Genomic DNA, 20,185 nt, shown 5'->3' on the forward strand with positions numbered 1-20,185 from the left:
TATTAAAAAGTATATTAGCAAGTATATTACACTTCCTGTATGGTATAATTATTGCGTTTCGAAGACACTCGTAATACATTTTTATTGTACTTGTAACACAAAGTACACTTTAATATCACTAATCAAGCATGCAATTAGTCCCTACACAGTAAAGTATACTTGAAGTTAGTCCAATTTAGTACACTAAAATGACCCTAAATACATTAAAGTTATGCTTTACTACGATTTAATTACAACTAAAATATACTTAGTGCAAAATTAGTTGTTTCACTTCAAGTTAACTAATCATTAACACACTTATATTATTATTTTTCACCAGGGTTGTCATTTGGCACTATTGGCTTTTTTTTTTTAAAATTTCCCAAACCAGTTTTGCACAAACTCCGCCCCCACAGCTGATTCAAAAGATTTCATTGGTCATTATCAATCACAATGCTGATTGATTAAACAATGCTACACAAAGCAGGATTTGCGCTGGTTTGGGGCAGAGAAAAAAAAAAAAATCATGCTCCCCACTATGACAAAACCATTTTTAACAACGTAGTAATTATTTTATGTTGAGCTCTGTTTCCACTGACTGCAATTGAATTGAATAGATGCCAAGTCACTATCTGCACTCCCACTGGTAACAGCCACATCATATTGCTTTCTATTTGCATAAAGTTGAGCTCTGCTGCTCTACTATGTTGCATCACAGCTGGTTTCTGTCACTCGAGTAACCGGTCTGGAAATCACCAGCTCTAATTGAAAAAGAATGATGTTTGGTCGCTTTTCATTAAGCATGAGATCCTGGGATCATATTATGACTGTGATCATCGTGCATTTTTATCACATAGAAAAAAACAAATTGCACATTTTGATTATTTTCGGTGCTCCATTAGAAAAAAACAGCAGCGTTTTATGTCACATGAAAATGTACAAGAGTTTATTTGAAAGAGAATGATTTGAATATGGTGCAATTTGAACAGACAAAATTTGTGACTTTTTATTGAAAATGCTATTTGTTTTTTGAAGTTGCATTCAAAACGTTGTCCATGATGGTCTTGGACAGTTTAATATATTAAAATTGCCTATACAGTTCCACTGAAGGAAGTCAGGTTTAGAATAACATGAATGCAGTGTTATTTTAGTATTATTTATATTATTAGTTTGCTTTAGCCATCATTTTTAGAGTTTCAGTTTTAATTTTAGTTGAATTTTTTGATGACCTTTGTAATTTTATTTATATTTATTAATGTATTGCTCAAAATGATTTTATGTCAGTTATGGCACTATTTCTAAATTCTAATAGGGCACTATTTTCATTTCAGATTATAAAGGGATAGTTCACCCCAAAACGGAAATTCTGTCATGCTCAAGTTGCTCCAAACCTTTATATATTTCTTTCGTTTACACAAACACGCACACACACAGGGCCTTTATGACGGGTCTACTTATTCTTCAAAATATCTTCTTTTGTGTTCAGCAGAAGAGGGAAGCTCATACAGGTTTGCAACAACTTGAGGGTGAGTAAATGATAACCGAATTTTAATTTTTGGGTGAACTAACCCCAATTTGTCCATGTAACATTTATATCTCCATGAAACTGGTTTTATTTTGATTTGAATTTGAGTGAACGGTCTCTTTAAATCAAATTCCCTGCACACATAAATATTCCAACCTGGGTTGTCTGCTTTCTGTCTGCAATCAAATGCAAATTTACTTAAAATCATGCAGTGATGGCAGGTCCTCGTGTTTGCTTCTACCTGTAAGCTCTCTGACACTCATCTGAGCTCTTGATGAGGACTGATTTAGCATAATGTCATTTAACTACACATCTTTCTATTGATCAACTGCATTACGTGCTAAATCGTGAATCAGTTTAACCATCCCTTTTTGGGGAAAGATGATGCAAAATTGCATTTAAATCACACACACTTGAAGTTTCTAAAATAAAGCAGATGTTTCTGGCTGTGGCAGCTATGAAGTAGTAAACTGAATGAAAAGGTTTTAGAAACAAACAAATTAATGCAATGCATCTATTTCACGGTCATATTTTACATTTGTGTACAGCCAATACTATTAAGCATCAAGCACAACACACACTATCAACAATGCAGCATACTGTAAAGGTGTTGTTTGTGTGAACAAAGCTTAAGAAGGTAGTCTACATAATCATATATTATTAACTTCCTCCAAAGTTGGTTGCGCAGGAAGTCCGGAAACCGTTTGAATCATAAATGGCTGATTCTGACAATGCACATGCCCCAACTTTCCAACCCCTGGGCAGTTTAACTAGCACAAATGGTTCAGTGGGCAAGACTTCAGGAGCAAGTTTTCTGATCCCTTCTGCCCTCGCTCTCCGGCTTCCTTCGACTTTAACAGCTGTAGCGGCATCTTTTAAACACACAGTGGGGATTTAGATCAAAGTCCGTGTTATCGCTGTCAAGCAGAGCCGTGTGCTGTGCGTCCAGCGGACAGGCCACAGCTTTGAGTTTCACTCCTCTGCGGTCAGTCAAACGTGTCACTTTGACTACGGCTGCCTGGGGAAGTGTGCTGATGTTCCCGCTATCTGAGAGGCTGGCGAGACTTTCAGCTCAGCACCACCTGATCAGCTATTTAAAGAAGAAAATCCCCCCATTCTTCTTGGCTGCACGCAAACATTTCAGACGAGGCCTTTGAACTGCAGTTAATGCTTCTCTCTGTCTTCTCTCTTCGCATCTGGGACTGGCAGGAACTTTAATTTGTGAGGAATTTCAGGAGGCCTTAATGAAAGCATGCTAATGAGATGTAAATGAGCCACCCAATAATCAACTGTTTTTCATTTCAATTCTGTAAGTGCCCTTGATTGAATTTCTTCCTAACCTAAAAAACAACTCACCATGATTTCGCCACTTTACTAATATTTTAACAATTTTTCTATTTACTTTCGCTCGTGTGTATAGAGTGATAATGGACAAAGGAGGAAGGATTCCTTAGAGTACATAAGGATAATCTGCATGAAAACTACATTCATTATCATTTTCATGCGGTGTTTACCCTTATGCGGATTATTGGTCACATGTCTAATTACGATGATCACCTTTTTCTTTAAAGACTTAGATTTACAGTTTTGCGCACAAGTCAAATTTGGATGGAAACAACTATTGGCACAGTGCAGTGAAAATATTCAGGTGAGCAATGTCACATTTCAAAATGAAGTCAGGAATCTGAGGCATCAATGAAATGTTAATTGCCTGTAAGAAGAAAACCCGCACATAACAAGCTAACGTGGCAAGAGGAGCAGTTTGCTAACAACTGCTAGCAATATTTTACCAAGGTGACTTACTCTTCAAAGTGAGATACTTAGTTTGTTCGTAACATTCATCAGATTTATCATGTCAGTTGCCAAGCATTATAAATGATCACAGTTAACAGCCTTTTAAAACCATCCTTGAAAGATTAAATGCACCATTATTTGCCGCCTGGAATATTTTGAAAGATGTAGCTACAGTAAGTAGAGCAGCCTGTGATTTACTAACTACGCATTTACGATAGCACTACCAAGGGATCGTGGAAATGAAAACAAAATAAGGTGGGCAATTATATACTTTCAGAACAAAAAGACTGCACTGACTTGCAACAGCGGAGACATATTGTTGTTCTCACTTCAGCTCTGTTGAGTTTTATTTGATCCGAGTGAAGTATAAACGGCTCTCAGCTGTTCTGATTATAGAGATGTTGAAGAATCAGTCTGTGACACGTCTCGCACTGCCTTTCAAACACACTCGAGGGGGTTCACTGCTATGACAGCTCAATGCTCTATCGAAAGTAAACAAAGATCCTTTGTTTGCTCTCTAATCTAAAACAGCAAGGACTTTTGAAAAGAAAGAGTTTATTCGTAACTGTTTTTTTGCTGCAGTCCAGTGCATGGGTCCGAATATAGTTTATGAAGTAGCTAATTTATACATCTTCAATGCCATATTGTAAGATCGATATCATCTCTCTGCCAATTCTTATACTCAAATAAAATGTACACTTTTTCTATTTTCTATTTTTCAACTGGCCATTCAGAACTTCTACTACACTGTAAAAAAAAATATTTCATGATTTGTAATCACAACATTTTTTCTTTTGTCAAATCAACTCAAATAATTTATGTGGTTCAGATAACATAATATTTTGAGTTTATGATGAATATGAAACAAGATTTCCTTATGGATTTCCACGACGCATGCGCGAGATTTGCGATCTGCTTACACCAGCTTACACTACTTCAGATCGCAATTCTCGCGCATGCGTCGTGGAAATCTAAGGAAATCTCGTTTCTGGCCTACAAGGAAGAAAAGAAATAGTCGAATAAACTTTAGAAATTTTTGTTTGTTTTTTCGCACAAAAAGTATTCGCGTCGCTTGATAAACATATAGTTGAGCCACGGTAGTCACTTGGGATATTTAAACATTTTCTTCATTGACTTTCTGGGCCGTCAAGAGGCAGTCCCTTAGGAGCCAATGTGGTAGTTATACAGCTCTCAAATTTAATCAAAAATATCTTCATTTGTGTTCCGAAGACGAACGAAGGTCTTACGGGGTTGGTACAGCATGGGGGTGAGTAATTAATGACTTAATTTTCATTTTTGGGTGAACTAACCCTTTAATACAACAATAAAGACCCCATGCTTTCAGCTCCCCATCAGCTTACATTAATCCTTTTTGGAGTTTCTTTCCTTCTTTTTTTCCTCTCTAAGCAGTTTCATTATCTCTTTAAGGTGTGTACTTTACTATAGAGTTGAGCTTGAAGCATAATAAATGGTCTTGTCAGGGTAGCAGTAGGTCAAAATTCATAGAACATATCTTGCTATTGTATCAGTGACAGCTTTAAAAGTAACAGTTTGCTTGTTTACATCAAAATTTTTCTTCCCACATGTTTATCTGTTTATTCTAAATTCTTGTTTTGCTAGAACATAAAGCACTTTGAGTTGCTTCTGGGATAAATGAAGGATGTCACCGAAATTGAAAGCTATGTGCAGAATTAGTTGGAAAGCCGTTCGTCGACGCGCAGATTCATCATTCGAATGCCGAATACTAATACAAGAGGCAGGACAAACACATTACTGTTTTCCAAGAAGATTAAAGCAGTGTCTCTTCAGAAAGTGGGCCACGGGCTCTTCCAGAGAGCATTATCGATCTCCAGAGTTGAGCTCCGCTGGTTCCTTCGTTCAGCTGAGGAGACTCATCACAGGCTCATTCTTACCGGGTCTTCCGTCGCCTCGACGCTGGGTGCTCGGGGATAGAGGGATGGGAAAAAGCCCATCGTTTAGTATTCAGCATCAGCAGCGTTTGCCTGAAAGAGCAGGCAGCAAAGAGATGAGTCGGAATGGGATTGGATTATTTCAGAAGCATTTTTATGGCAAAGAAATTGAATTTGCCTTGCCCAAGAGCTCATGAGACATTAGATGCAGGCAGTCATCAGCTGAATATTATTCTGCGTTTAGAACAGAGATGGCTATTGGGAAGCTGGTGGCTGCCAAAGGAAGAGAGGAAAGCTGCACACAGCCAATTATCTCATTAAACTAGCTTGCTCATTAAAGCTGTATATAGGCGTAACCATGTGTGTCCGTGTCGTCTGCATTACACCTGATAGCCTACGAGCTTTCTTTATTTAGATCTGGGACTGCGTCCAAAGCGGCTTGTTTGTTCCTGCAAATATGTAAGGCAGGACTTCTTGTTCCAGATGGATTTTCTCTAGTACAACAAGCCATGATTCCATTCAATTACATAGACAAAAGAAAGGTCTGCTATATGACTGACAGCAAGTCTAAGCTTCTAGATGTAGATGTAGACCAGGGGGTCAAGATTCAGATTGTGCTTGCCTCTGCTGGTAGATGCTGGAACTACATAATTATGTAGGCAAAGTAACTTTCTACTTTGATGACATAAATATATATATATATATATATATATATATAAAATATATAAAACATAACTTGATTTTGTTGTGCAGCATACACTGCTCTTTCAGCTGCATCTGCCGACCGAGCAACTGCTATTGAGAAGAAAAGGTAAAGCTAACGGAGAGCTTTATCAAAGTCCGTGCCACTCGGCTGCCATCTTGGCAGCTATTTTGGACTAACAAGACCAGGCTCCTATCTAAATGAATGGTCAGAGAGTCAGACCTGCACTTTCACTGGTGACCGGGACATAAAAACTGCATGTATAGAAACAGCAGTAAAATATGATTAAAAAAACTCACTGCAAAAGTTTGATGACTTTGCCCCAAAAAAAGGTTTAAAATGCCTTTTCCCCTACAGGTTATACAGGACTTGAAAGTGGCATGTATGTTTACGCAAAAGTCATGATGTCATGTTGCCCAGGTTGACTGTTAAAAATCAGACAAATGGCTTTCCAGCGGGAGGGGCGGGGCATGTGCATACAACCCCCATATTTGGTGTTACGGGTTTTCAGAATAGTTGTATTGAGGATTGAGGAAGCGGCATGTCTCTATATAAATAGTCTCTGGCTTTATACAGATGTATACTTACATTTATGCATTTGGCAGACACATTTATCGACAGAAACTTAAACTGCAGGGGCTTACATTACTTTAGACATCCTTTCTATAGACAAAACTGAATCTTGTTAATATACAACAATGTTCTGAGAATAGCTTCTGCATCATTGGTTGCGGAGGATGCTTGCTTTGATATTTTGTTCTCTAGTGCTGTGATATTTTAAATGTGAATAAAGTGCTCAAATACTTCAGGTCACTGAAGCAATTTACAATGTGGAATATATATATATATATATATATATATATATATATATATATATATATAATTTCATAGTGCTGGCAGTATCAGTAATGAAGCATCAAAGTGTCTTTTGATTATGGTGAAGATCAGAAAGGAAATCTAGGTCATAATAACAGCAAACCCACAGTTTTGCTTTTAGGTCTTTTTGGGGGGTCTAAATGGAGCATTAGTAGATGTTCTATGGTAAGTTAAGCAGACGCCTGCTTCTTTAGATGAAGTGTGACAGAAGCTGAGTGAAAGGTAGAAGTTGATTTGATCTGAGGCTTTATGAGACTCTTGGGGTCTGAATACCCTCTGCCAATTCCAGTAACAGACCTCCCATATGATCACTATCACAGATGTGCCAGGGTCCACAGGGTATCATGGGTAATTGTAAGTGAAATAGACCTAGCTGGCTTCATGATGGAGTAGCCCTTGACTCCAGATCGAGATCGAGTTTAGAGATGGAGCGCTGAAAGGAACAATTCTTGATTTAGTTATCAAGCCTGATGGGTATGTGGGACAGCAGTTCACACTCCGCGACTTCTTATAGGCCGTCTCTGAAAGCCTAGACTTGATTTAGATTTTAAGGACTGGGTTTGTTTTCGCCAAGAAAATCAAAAGAATGTGACATTTACGTGTGCAACCTATCACAGATTAGTGCCAGTGCATGTGATTTTTTACCGGCAGAAACTTTTTGAAAATATGGACGAAGGTACTGAACACGCAGACGGGTGCATTATGGAGGATTGGGATTACACATAGTGTCAGCCATCTTTTTTTGGAAGCTAAGCTAGCAGGCTCTTGTTCTGTGGAGAAAGATGAGTAGTAACTTTAGGGGTTACCCAGACATGTCCTCTTTTTCCCGGACATGCCTGGCCGTCGATGTCCGGGATTCAGCTTTTGCTTTCTGCAGTCGCCATTCAGAGTTTTTGTTTCATTCTAACTGAATTCATTCTGATTGGTGAATCTGAATGTAGTGTTTACATGAACACTAAACAAGTGATCGGTTGATGTGCGTTTTAACATTGCTAAGAAAATTCCCGCTCCTCTGTGAGAGATATGAGACCGGTGCGTCTCACAGGTGTCGCTCATCGGTAATCACGCCGCCGTTCTCCCGCGGCCCTCACTCGTCCTGCTTGCGAGTGAACATGATGAATGGCGACTGTAGAACGCAAAAGCCGAATCCCGGACATTTTGGGCGATCTCGAAAAACATTTTTGGGTAAACTCATCACGGAGACTCACTAATAGCCTAGACTTGTTGTTTAACTACTGTGCTCTGTTACCGGTAGGCGTGGCCTCCTAGGGCAGTGAAGCAAGTGCATTCTGGGAGTTGTTGTCTTTCGTCCACATAAGCCTCAAATATTCAAAAATAATTTCACATTTCTTCTACATAAATTACCCATTTTAAATACACATTCATCTTTCCAGAGGTGGAATGACCCTTTAATGGCCACCAGTGTCGCTAATAACAAGGATTTCTGAATACAAGTAGATTAGAGAGCAGCAGTGGAATGAAATCGAAGCACACATCTAAAGGAATGTGAAGTAGTTTGCATGTATTTGTTTTTTAAAAGTCGATAAAAAGTTTGATAAAAGTTTTAAAAGTTAAAAACAATGGGGTCAGTAATTGTTTTAATGCAAGAAATTAATACTTTCATTAATTATAAAAATAAAACCTTTTCATTCATTAAACTTTCATTAACAGCGAGAATATATTAAATGGATCGAAAGTGACAGTGAAGATATACTGTTGCAAAAGATTTCCATTTAAAATAAATACTGTTTTTTAAACTTCAAGAAGAATCTTTGAATTTTTGAGCAGTACAAGGACTTCTGAAGGATCATGTGACACTGAAGAGTGAAGACTGGAGTAATGATGCTGAAAATTCAGCTTTGCATCACAGGAATAAATTACATTTTAAAAATGTATTACATTTAAAACAGTTATTATTAAAAATGTAATAATATTTCACAATATTTCTGTTTCAACTATATTTTTGATCAAATAAATACGAGCCTTGGTGAATATAAAATACTTTTTTCCGAACGGACGATGGCAAAAAGTAGTCTTAAATAAATTTTCTATATATGAAAAAAAGTAAGATGAATGCATAACAGGACATTCTACATACATTCTTTGGAAATATTGAAACTTTTCTGTTAAATTTGAATTGAGTTTGACCCTTAATCCATCAAACAGCAGCATCTTTAAAAAGCAGAAAATTTGATTTTCTTTAGACAGTTTTTTTTTTTTTTTTAATGTGCAAAGTACAGGTGGTTGAACAGCAGTTTGGTGTGACATGCAGACAGGATGTGATTCCTCCAGGGATTCTTCCCTTCGCTCGTGTCCAACACCTTAACACACCACAGCTAAACAGAACACCAATCATGCGTTTCACAACACGTCAATGGTATCTCTTCCTTGAATAAAGCTTGTTTAAGGACACCATGTCAGGTCTGTGACTATTTTAAACATGTGAACCTTGTAAGAAAATATTTGATTTGATCAAATCTCAGAGTTTTGCTGATGTTCAAGACAAATTCTTACCTGCATGCCTGTAATAGTGTCCTTGTTTTTGTAAGGTAAAAATCGTTTTCAGGCAATTAAACAAAAAAAAAAGAAAAAAAAAAAGATGTGTTTTGTGCAGATAACTGCTTTAGTGCTTTTTTTCATATCCCTTGCCATTTTGAACAAATTGCTGCGTGACTCTGTTTGGGGAAGGTAGGTGGCTTTGCCCGTACACCGGCCCGTAACTATGTACATTACTTGTGTTCAGGACCGCAGTCGATCTCTGAGTGGTCCTTGACTCTGAAGTCTAGGTGAAACCTTTGCCACGCGGAAAGACCGGTTTGATAAATGCATCCATTAGGAGTGGGAAACAAAAGGGGAATTTTAGCCCATGCAGTGATGAAAGTGAGGAAATTGATTCACTATAATTATTAAAGTCAGAAGGGTAATGATGTGCATGTGTTTTTCTGTATTCCCCAGTGAAAAGACCAGCGTAGGCCAGTATGAATTTCTATACTTGTCCAAGCTGGTTATTTTGGATAGTTCTGGTAAAAAAAAAAAAAAACAAACAAACAAAAAACAGTAATGTTGTGAATTATTTTTACAATATAAAACATTAACACAGTTTTAGGTATTAGTGGGCCACAGCTGATTTGCAGAACTATTCATCCAGAATATAAAACAAAAAACTACTATTTTGTACACCTGGTAGAAAATATATCATCAATAATTATTCATACTTACAAGTTATGATTCTGGAGCAAGTTGGTCCAAATAAACCGAGTACTTGCTCATTTCAAGAGCAAGTGTTTAGCGATTCCAGTTAGGGTCCCGAGATTCGAGGAGATTCGGTGGATGACAACATACAGTAGGCGGGCATTATGCAAATTTCTTTTCCAGCGATATAAGCAACCACACAAGGCAGAGGCATTGTTAATCAGTACCAAGCCCATATGCTATTTAAAAAAAAAATGTTTGTTTTTAAATTGTTTTTATTTTTTTATTTTTAAATATATCGAAGGTACATTTATAGACGTTCACTGCAACAACAACAAAAAAAAAAAAAAAAAAAAAAAAAAAAAAATTAGCTGCCATGCAAAAACACACACTGCGTTACCCAACAGCATTTCACAACCAAAACGGAACTATAAAAAGCCTAAACTAACCAAAGCTCAAATGTCAATAATAATCTAGGCTACTGCATGCAAACACAGACGATCTTGCCACAGAGGCCCAAAATGTAAAAACTACTCACTCATTTTAGTTGCGTTTTCCAGGCCTTTTCTTTTGGCAAATTTATCCATCCAGTCCTTGGTGTTTAATTCATGGCTTCGTGTATTCTCAATAGAAAGTTCTGTTGCTTGGTGCCCCGCAAATCAAATTCAGTTTTGAAAATGAGTCGGTGAAGCAACAGTGACATCTCCCATCGCTTTTCTTTTTTCTTTTTTTCTTTTTTTTTTGGCGTGGCAATGCGATGCAGCGTTTGCTCTTGCAGCGTCATTAAACGAATGTCATAGCTACGGCAGCCGTGTGGTGCAACAAATAACAAATGCACACAATAAATTACAGAGAAACAAGAAATGACTACATGTGACATGCAAACAAATATATATATATATATATATATATATATATATATATATATATATATATATATATATTTAAAAATATATATAATTAAAAATGTAGCCTACTCCCTCATTCTAATTTAAAGGTCCACTTGGGCTGGCCCCCAATCGGGCAGGCGCATTTCCACTTGCATACCCTCCTGAGTCAATACTTTCTTTGTTTTGGGAAACAATAACTTTATTTTATCATGCACTTTTGACTACTTTACAACTTTGCAGAACGTTTACATTCACAAACTAAGTGTATGAAAGGGAATATTTAAAAAACCATAATAGGGGCACTTTTATTTTCTTTAATGAATAGAAAGTTCAAAAGAACAGCTGAATATAAGTATTGATTTTGTTAAATTTAATTTTGCTGAATGTAGCAACTTGAACATATAAGTCCTACAGTGACATTTGCTGTGAATTTGCAACTTTGTGTTCCACAGAAGAATGTAGAGAAAGAGCGACTTTCTAAACTGTTCGTTTAAGTGCTACACCACCACACCAATGCCCCCAATCATTGTTTTCATCCCAGAAGTCACAGGATCCTGCCTGTACAATCAACACTTTCCTGAACAGAAGCGGTACATCAACTTTCCAATGCCTGCGGCAGCTGTAGTATGAACAAGCACTTTTGTAATACAGCACAAGTGATGGGAATATGACTGTCCCAGAATCTGGCATTAAAACAAGCAAGCAGAACACAGGGAAAACCTCTGACTTCCCAAGCTAAAGGCACACGTGTAAATGACCAGATTCAGGAACAATGCTATCCTGAGGCTATAACACAAAAACACTTTATACACATTTTACTTGTTATTAAGCTGCTAGTTGTCAAACTTTTTTGAATGTTAATAGACTAAAATAATTCATTTAAATGTAAGCATTTTTAATTATTTGAATATAAATTACTTTGAATAAGTTATAGTCATCTTTCAACCCCCTAGCCCACCTGCTTTATATCATTTAAATAATTATAGATGTAAATAACTACTGACGGCTATTTAAACCTCATGTTCTGTTATCAGGTGTTTTAATGAGAGACACCAATGCTGTGTTATTTTTTTTTTCTCTAAAATGTAAAGTCTGTGTTGCTCTTATTAAATCTTCGGTTATTTATTTAAACTTTTATAACTGGAAGTTTTAATCTCCACAAAATAGTTGACTTGTATCAAATGCTTCACAGATAAATGACCCAAAATGCACTTTCACAGTATTTTTGTAGATGAATAGATGTAACAACTTTAAACGATTTTCCTTGTAACAACTTTAAATGATTTTAAAACGAAAAAAACAGCCTAGGTTTTTTTTTTTTTTTTTTTTTTTTGTACTCCAATAGCGTTTCAGCCAAAACACTTTTTTTAGTCTGACTGAAGAGAGATGAGAAAAGTGTTGGGAAACCTGTTTGAAAATAGACATTTTTTTCCAGTTCTAGTTGGTGATGGTCCAGAAATGTAGCTTTTTATTTTACATATTTTGTAATCAGTAGCGAAAGTGGTTACACCATGAATGTTTTGCCAATCATTATTACATATTCAGGTCTTTATCTTCTTCCCCAGATAGACCATCAAATGACAGTAACACCAATATTTGATTGCATTCAGTATTTTTGCCTTGCAGTAAATCGCTGTACCATTTAAAATGTTGCTGATGATACTTCCTATTCTTTTGTTTTCTGCCTGCGGTAACTATGAGTGAAACATCATTGTGTATCAGACATTGCCACCTTGTGGAATAAAGGTGAATTGCACTTATTTAATAACCAAAGATTCAATTATTGTTGTCCCGAAAACATATCTTTATACTGTAACAAAAATTACAAAAAATAATAAGAAAACAGACATTCTTTTATAATAATATATATATATTTTTTTTTTTAAGAATTGATTGAGGAATACTACTGACGTTGATGTCTAACTTTAAAAACTAAGTAATGAGGAGGGTAATTATACACTCAATAATTATCTGTATAATAGTAATTAACTATGTACTTATTTTAGGGTTAGGGTTAATTGTGCCTAATTTATAGTTATCTCTACAGTTATAAAAAAGTATAACGTGTCACAAGGACACATTAAAACGAAGTGTTACCGCAAAATTGTGTCATTTTGTTTATTTGTGCACTAAACACATTCATATAAATGAGTTTCACTGTGCTTGAAAGAATCTTTAATCATAAAACGGTAGTAATTGTGTCCATAAATACTCCAGCTTGACCCTGTAATTAACCTCACCATGTGCTCTGTCTTAGCATAATCATGCGTCCAGCTGTGAAGGGTGTTTAACATTCATGTTTTCACTGAAACAAATAGTCCAAAGCCTTTCGATGTCAAGGCAATTATGTTTCAATAGTATTGTGGGACCATGCCAAGCCAGTTCCTCCGGGTAAGACACCGTTCACAATGGATCGTCTCTCTTTTTAATACTATTAAAATATAAATTAAAGTCCTTTGTGCCAAACAGCACTATAAGCGGATGCTCAGGTAACCAAGGTGATAATTGCGGAACCTGTTTTCTGAATATTTTTGTAATGCTGAATAAATTCTGACATGCTTTCCTCATGCTCACAGAATCCAAAGTAAGACCAGCCTCAGGGATTAAACACACTGTGTGATTGAATGTAAGGTTTTACCCAATCAGAAATGGTTCGAAAATGTCATTTCTGCATCCAGATATTCCCTTCAGAGAAATGACAACTCCTACGGCAGACCCCAAAACTGGAATATCACAACTGAACAGGCTCAGTCAAATAATCTCTATCGCCACAGCACTGATATTCTGTGCCACGGACAGCCGTGGGTATCCAGCCTCTCTCTCTCCAACCAATCTAGGAGGGTGAATGAAAGGGGCAACAGTCACTAATTATGGGCACAACCAATTTTTAAAAGGACACGAAACAGAACTATGGGAGAGCCTGGGGTGTGAGACCACACGGCTTAAGATTTTTGTTGGAGAAAATGAAGAAGTCATGGCCTAGGGGTTTCCTCAATTTCAAGTCAAACTCTTGAGTTCTCTTTCACTCCCAGAACTTATGAACCTACCCTAGTTATACATTGAAGTATATACACACATATACAAATACACATACATATAAATTTACATATAGAGTAAAGACATTTATAATGATACAAAAATAATCATTTAAAATACACGCTGTTCATTCGAATTTTCCATTCATTAAAGATTCCTGAAAAAAAGTCACGGTTGTATCACAGTAATCACAAAATAATAATCAGAAATGTTTCTTGAGCAGCAAATCAGCATATTAGAATGATTTCTGAAGTGTCATGTGACACTAATGATGCTGACAATTTAGCTTTACTCACAGGCATTAATTACCTTTGAAAATACTGTATATATATGAACATTATTTTAAATTGTGAATATATTTCACAATATTAATATATTATTGTATTTTTGGTCAAATAAACGCAGCTTTAGTGAGCATAAGAGACATTTCAAAAACATTAAAACATTTACGGACTTCAAACTTCACTGTAAAAAATAATCGTGATTAAATCGGTAAAAGACTGTAAAAATGCTGCTGTGCAAAACTGTTAAATGGTTAATAGAAAGTTTCCATACTATACGGTAAATAACTGTGATATAATTTTATTGTAAAATACCGATAAATTTACAGTTTTTGAAAGTGAAAAAGAACAACTTATTGTATAATTTACAGAGAAAAAAACGTAAATTGACATTCCTACAATTGTGACACATGTGACACTTCACATTTTATATTTTTGTTGAAATATGGTTCCTCATAGTTTTCTTTTTTTTTTGTTCTAATCAGTTATGTAGATTAGCGTTTTATGTTACATTCAATGTTGTTACATTAATGTTTATTGCATTACCATGATGGTGTTTAATGTTTGTGTGAATGAGACTGTGCAGATTCTTTATATAAGTATTAATCTTATGAAAGACTACCTGTGATGAGCTTTGATTGCTCATATAATTATCATCACTGCAGTGATGACTGTTGGTTGTCAGTGTAATACAAAGGTACAAAACAGATATCAATATATCAAAAAATTGGTAAATCAACATTTTATCAGAAAATGAAATACAGTTAATTACTGTAAATTTTAAGTTAAGTCTGTAAAACCATTAACGTTACTACCATATTTTTAACGGTAAAGTTCTGGCAACCACAGCTGCCGCTTTTTTACTGTAAAAATGTCGGTTTTATTCTTACTTTTAACTGAAACTTTAATACAGATATTCTGAGTTGGAGAAGAAATCTCTTTAGCAAGTACTGAAGTATCATCTGTGGATCAAGTGACATTTACAGTGGACGTCTATTTATAATACACTTACAATAAATATGCTTGCTTACTGTTTTTGCTTACAGAATAATCCAGCCTGCGGTTAGGCACCGGGTTATGCTTCATGGATTATACTTTGTGGTAATTGAATCTGTAACCTTTCAGTCACCAGCCCTGAGCCATTACTCCATTTCACACTTCCAGTGCTCTTCCAAACAGTATAAACTCAGGCTGGGGTGTCAAATCCACTTATTATATCATTTTTGTTCGCACACAGCATTTTGTGACATTCACAAGAGTTTGAGTTGATCCACCCCCGACGAGACGCCCAGCTGTGGGCAAAAGAAGAAGAAGAAAAAAAACTTTGGATAACCTCGATTTCCCTCTATATGGCTGTTGAAACATACCCCCTGGCGATGTAAGAAAAATGTGATGACTTGTGCTTCAAAGTCATCACAGAGGATTGATTGATGAGGAAAAAAGAAAAAGAAAAGCTTTTTGACTCCAAGGCCCCCCCATTGACCAAGACAATATTGGAAGGCTCCCCATGTAGGCTATATTTCCTCATGGTACTTCTTCTGTAATGATGACAAATGTGCTTTGTTCATCCTTTTTATGAACAGAAACTGAGTGACAATAGATTAATATACCAAAACCAATATTTCAGTCGTTTACATCGATATGTTAGCTGTTTTTTTTTTCCTATTTTAAAATAATTCATATTTTGATATTTTCCCTTTGGATGTGTTGCCAGATCCCAATCAAAAATTGGCAGATTATAACTGATTGAAGCATGCACTTTTCAGATAGCCTACTATTATGTATTCTAATTAGGTCTTAAAAAAGCCCCATGGGGTCCCCAAACAGAACATGAGGGTAAAATGGGTTTCAAACCAGGTAAATCATGTCACCGTTAATAGATTAAAACAGTTGTCAAAATGTTCTAATCACCAGATCATCTGAGCGAGGGCGAGCTGTGCGTGTTTGCGCGTCCTGACGCACTGTGCTGTGCTGCGCACGCCGCCATCAGGTCCGCTCAGAAAGCAAACGCGCCCGGTCTGGACTGCCAGGACTTTCAGCTGAGCAGAAGCTCAGTCGCATGTCTTCATCAACGAGGATTTTCTACAAAACATACACAAGTTCTGTAGCATGCGATAGAGGATTATATCGTGACGAGGAATGGTTTTGAGATTCTTTAAGAGGCACCACTGCGGGAGGCTGGAGAATCATCGGGTTGACAGTGAACAGATTTCCACGAGATTCCCACGGAGATCTTGAGAGCGAAATGAACAACCCGCCGCTGTGATCGTGCACATGGAGAGCGCGAGCCAAGGCGCGTGAACGCCTTGGACACTTTGGACACCTTTCTTACAGGATATTCTCAGAAACCGTCGTCTGCATATACAGTTCCGTTTTTAATTGATCGGTTTATAGTTGGCATTATTTATTCATTTTCAGCGAAACACTAATAGACACATGAAATGTTGAACTAAGCGGTGTTTGAAACATATCATAGGTGAGTTCGCATGCGTGCATTTTTGGTCAATAAAAACGCTATACAATAACTTTTCCGTTTAAGTTTCACAGAAAAGCTTTCTTGATAATAGCCTATCTTGCATCCATCTTTTTAAGTCAATGCATGCATGTGTTGCGCAGCATTGAAAGGCGCCTTTATTTATTATGTTTCAGAGGGCTTTTTAAAATCATTATTATTTGAATCAGATTCGGAATTTCATGACCGTAACTTAACGAGATAGGCTATACTGTATATGATTATCTGGTGAAATAGGCAAACATCAGAGGTGCTGTGGTGATATATTGGAGGTTATGCAGTTAAAATAATTTACAAATGTGTAATTACCCTATTATTGCTTTTGTAATTTGTGCTAAAATGTGCATCAACTTTGAGGGGCTTTTGGACAGTGCAGTAATAGCAAAACATCATTTTCTTGCGCAGTATAGTTATGGTTTATTTTAGTGAAAGAGCCAGAATAACTTTTCCATTTCAGACACGGAAAAGCTCTCTTGATGATGTCTTACATCCACCTGTGCGGATGCATGCTGCAGAATTTGGGAGGGGGGCCTGATTATTATATTTCACTGTTTTTTTTTTTTTTTTTTCCAGATTGGGATTGTCTTGTTATCTGAACTATTATCTGTATTTTCTCAACTTTTATGTTTACAGCAGACTATAGACTAGGCTACTTACGTGGATTTTTGTGTTTCGGCCACGCAGATTAAAAAATTATCCATTATAATGGAATGTGTGGTGAAATAAAGATATACTGTAACTTTGAGAGACTTTTTGCATATGACGAAACATTATCGTTGCTATTTTTGTCAATCGGAGACGCTGGGGTGCTGACAAATGTGTGTGTGTGTGTGTGTGTGTGTGTGTTTACGTGTGTGTTTTTTCTCAGTGTCCACTGCACTGACAGCTTCCTTAGTCTCCATCCATCCTTCTTCCGAGTTGTAGGATGCAGCAGGAATGATCCCGGTCCAACGCGTTAAAGCTCAGCCTCAGCTGTGGCACGTGAGCGCGGAAGCTCCTCCATGGCTCTGGATGGTCCCGAACACCTCCAGACTGTGTAGGGTGGGTTCTGCTCCTCCGGTACTCATCTCTTCTCGCCCTCCTCCGATGATTCAGGCAGTCTCGGGATGGCAGATGTCCTGCGATCCGTTTGTGCCTGTGATGCGCGCTCCCGCCGCGGAACCCGCGACCATCAGTCAGTTCAGTCTGCCCAGTGTTCAGGTAACAGGGTTTTAGATGCAAAGACCCACTTCATGAGCGATTTCAATTTGGTCGTGAGATAGCGTTGGCGATTTATAGCCTACAGTTTAAAACTCTATGTGTTTTGGGCAACACTATCTCACGACCAATTCGTACGAATTCGACGCATGATTAAAAAGTGGCTAATTCGTACTAATTCGTACGACCTCACTCGTACTAATTCGTACGATTTGTCTAAACCCACGTGATGGTTAAGTTTAGGGGCGGGGTAAGGGGTAGGTCATTCGTACGAATTCATACGAATTGGCCAATTCGTAAAATATGTACGATTTAGCAAAATCGTATTAATTCGTACGAGTGAGGTCGTATGAATTGTTACGAATTAGCCACTTTTTAATCATTCGTCGAATTCGTACGACTTGGTCGTGAGATCGGGTTGGTTTTGGGAGACAATCGTTACTTTTCCAAGACCCATGTCTTTTATTAATGAAACATGTTTGTCAAATCAAGTGGCTTCTCTTAGTGGCGTCTTTTTACTGACTTTGCACATGCAACATTATTTTTTCTTAGAACAGTTCATTTTAGTTTTATAATGTCATTAAATGCTTTATAATTGCCCCAATGATAAGGTGATTAAATGCCATTTATTCACGTTTTAGGTGCAAATGTACTGAAATGTAATTAAATTCTGGAATTGTTATTTGCAATAGTGCAAATATTGCATGATCTCTCATTAAGTAAGTTAGGCATTAAGAAATTTCCTTTGATGCACTGACCCTGTGCCCTGACAAGTAAAGTAAAGTGCCATTTTCTTTTCTGCATTGACATATTATTGAAACAGGAAGCTGGGAAGGGTAAATGAAGGGCTCATGATTTTTTTAAGAAGCCATTAGTTTGCATCACATTGAATTACGATTTACTACATGCTTTTGTGATGTTAGGGAGATGAACATTCTTGGGAGAATTAAACTGTATACAGTCCTGTGAAAAAGATGAATCATAAATATTTGTAAATATTACATGAGTATAGTTTGTGAACTAGGAGAACAATATCATCTAGATAATTTAGATGATCTCAAAAGGAAACATATTTATTTATTTTTATTATTATTTTGTTTATTTTAATGGTTCTTCTTTTGGCCAAAAGTCAGAGGTCATTACCACAAATTATTGCGTGAATTCCTATTCAATCTAATTACTTTTTCTTTGCCAAAACAGAATGGACATTAATCTTAGGGTGAAATCTTCAGCTATATGCTGACTGATGGTGCAGTAAATGTAAAAAATATATTGTAAATCAGAGAACTAATTGAGTTTTAAATTGGTACCAAAAGAAAAGGCAAATACATTATGCACATGCATAATTATGAAGGTAAAGCAACAGTTTTTTTTTTACTTTTAAATATTATTATTATTATTGTTATTATTATTATTATTTTGCATTATTACAATTAAGTGTCTATTTCATTTAATTCCTTTATGGCAGTTTTGTTTTACTCTTGATCTGAGCATTATGACTTGCTGTGATAATGAAATCAAGATGCCTTTCAAGGTCTTGATTAAAAATCTTGAATCAGATTTCTTGAACGGTTATAGTCAACTCGCAGCTGCTGCCTAAAACTACAGACAGGAGGAATTGAGATGTGCAGGGCATGATAACGTTTTATCAGCATCCCTTTTGGTGAACTGTTAAAGCTGAAAATCAAAATTCTGTGCATCATCTCCCTTCAGTTCCTCTGTATTACCACTAGAGGCGCTGTGTTCAGAATGAACCTCACATCCGCAGCTGAATCCCCCTCACGACTCAAACTCGGCTTGACATTTAATCTGTGTGCCAGGCGGAGGCATGATCACCTCTACTTCACATCCCAAGAGTTAAGAACTTTGTGCTTCCTCATCATTAAAGAGCGGTTCAGAGGAGGCGGCAAACATTACCTCAATGGCACTGCACTGAAACCAGAGATAAAGAGAGAGACAGAGACAGCGGGAGCCAAGAGTATATTATTTAAACAGACTTTGAGTTGCAGACAGCCTTCAGAAGTCTTTGATTGACTGCTACTGCAGAAAGGCACTGACGCAGAGCCGAACATAATAGGATGGGATGTTATCCTCAATTCAGAAGATACATATGCAGCATAATCTGAATAGAATTCGACATGAAATGATGTCCACAACCAAGCTTCTTATTGTTATATGATGTGTTTTGAAGTACAATGACCATTTGGACTCCACCAGAGTTTACTGGATCATGAAATATCTATATGAAAGGTGGTTTCATAAATAATCAGGAACAGATGTTACAAGTGCA

The 20,185-nt window shown here is 36.8% G+C and overlaps 1 protein-coding gene and 1 long non-coding RNA gene across 2 annotated transcripts in view; one reads left to right on the forward strand and one right to left on the reverse strand.

Annotated features, from left to right (window-relative positions):
* The window catches only part of LOC120474758 (uncharacterized), a 179,903-nt gene that overhangs the window by 45,656 nt on the left and 114,062 nt on the right, over nt 1-20,185 (reverse strand). The gene's annotated exons all lie outside the window — the stretch shown is intronic.
* tcerg1l (transcription elongation regulator 1 like) overlaps nt 16,130-20,185 on the forward strand; it is a 76,528-nt gene continuing 72,472 nt past the window's right edge. Inside the window, exons 1-2 of the mRNA XM_039665340.2 lie at nt 16,130-16,662; nt 17,567-17,898. Of these exons, the coding sequence (XP_039521274.1) occupies nt 17,635-17,898 (264 nt within the window). The 5' untranslated portion in view covers nt 16,130-16,662; nt 17,567-17,634. The remainder of the gene's footprint in view (nt 16,663-17,566; nt 17,899-20,185) is intronic.

Source organism: Pimephales promelas, chromosome 17, assembly GCF_988280905.1.
Source record: "Pimephales promelas chromosome 17, fPimPro1.hap1.1, whole genome shotgun sequence".
In the NCBI taxonomy this organism is placed as follows: domain Eukaryota; kingdom Metazoa; phylum Chordata; class Actinopteri; order Cypriniformes; family Leuciscidae; genus Pimephales; species Pimephales promelas.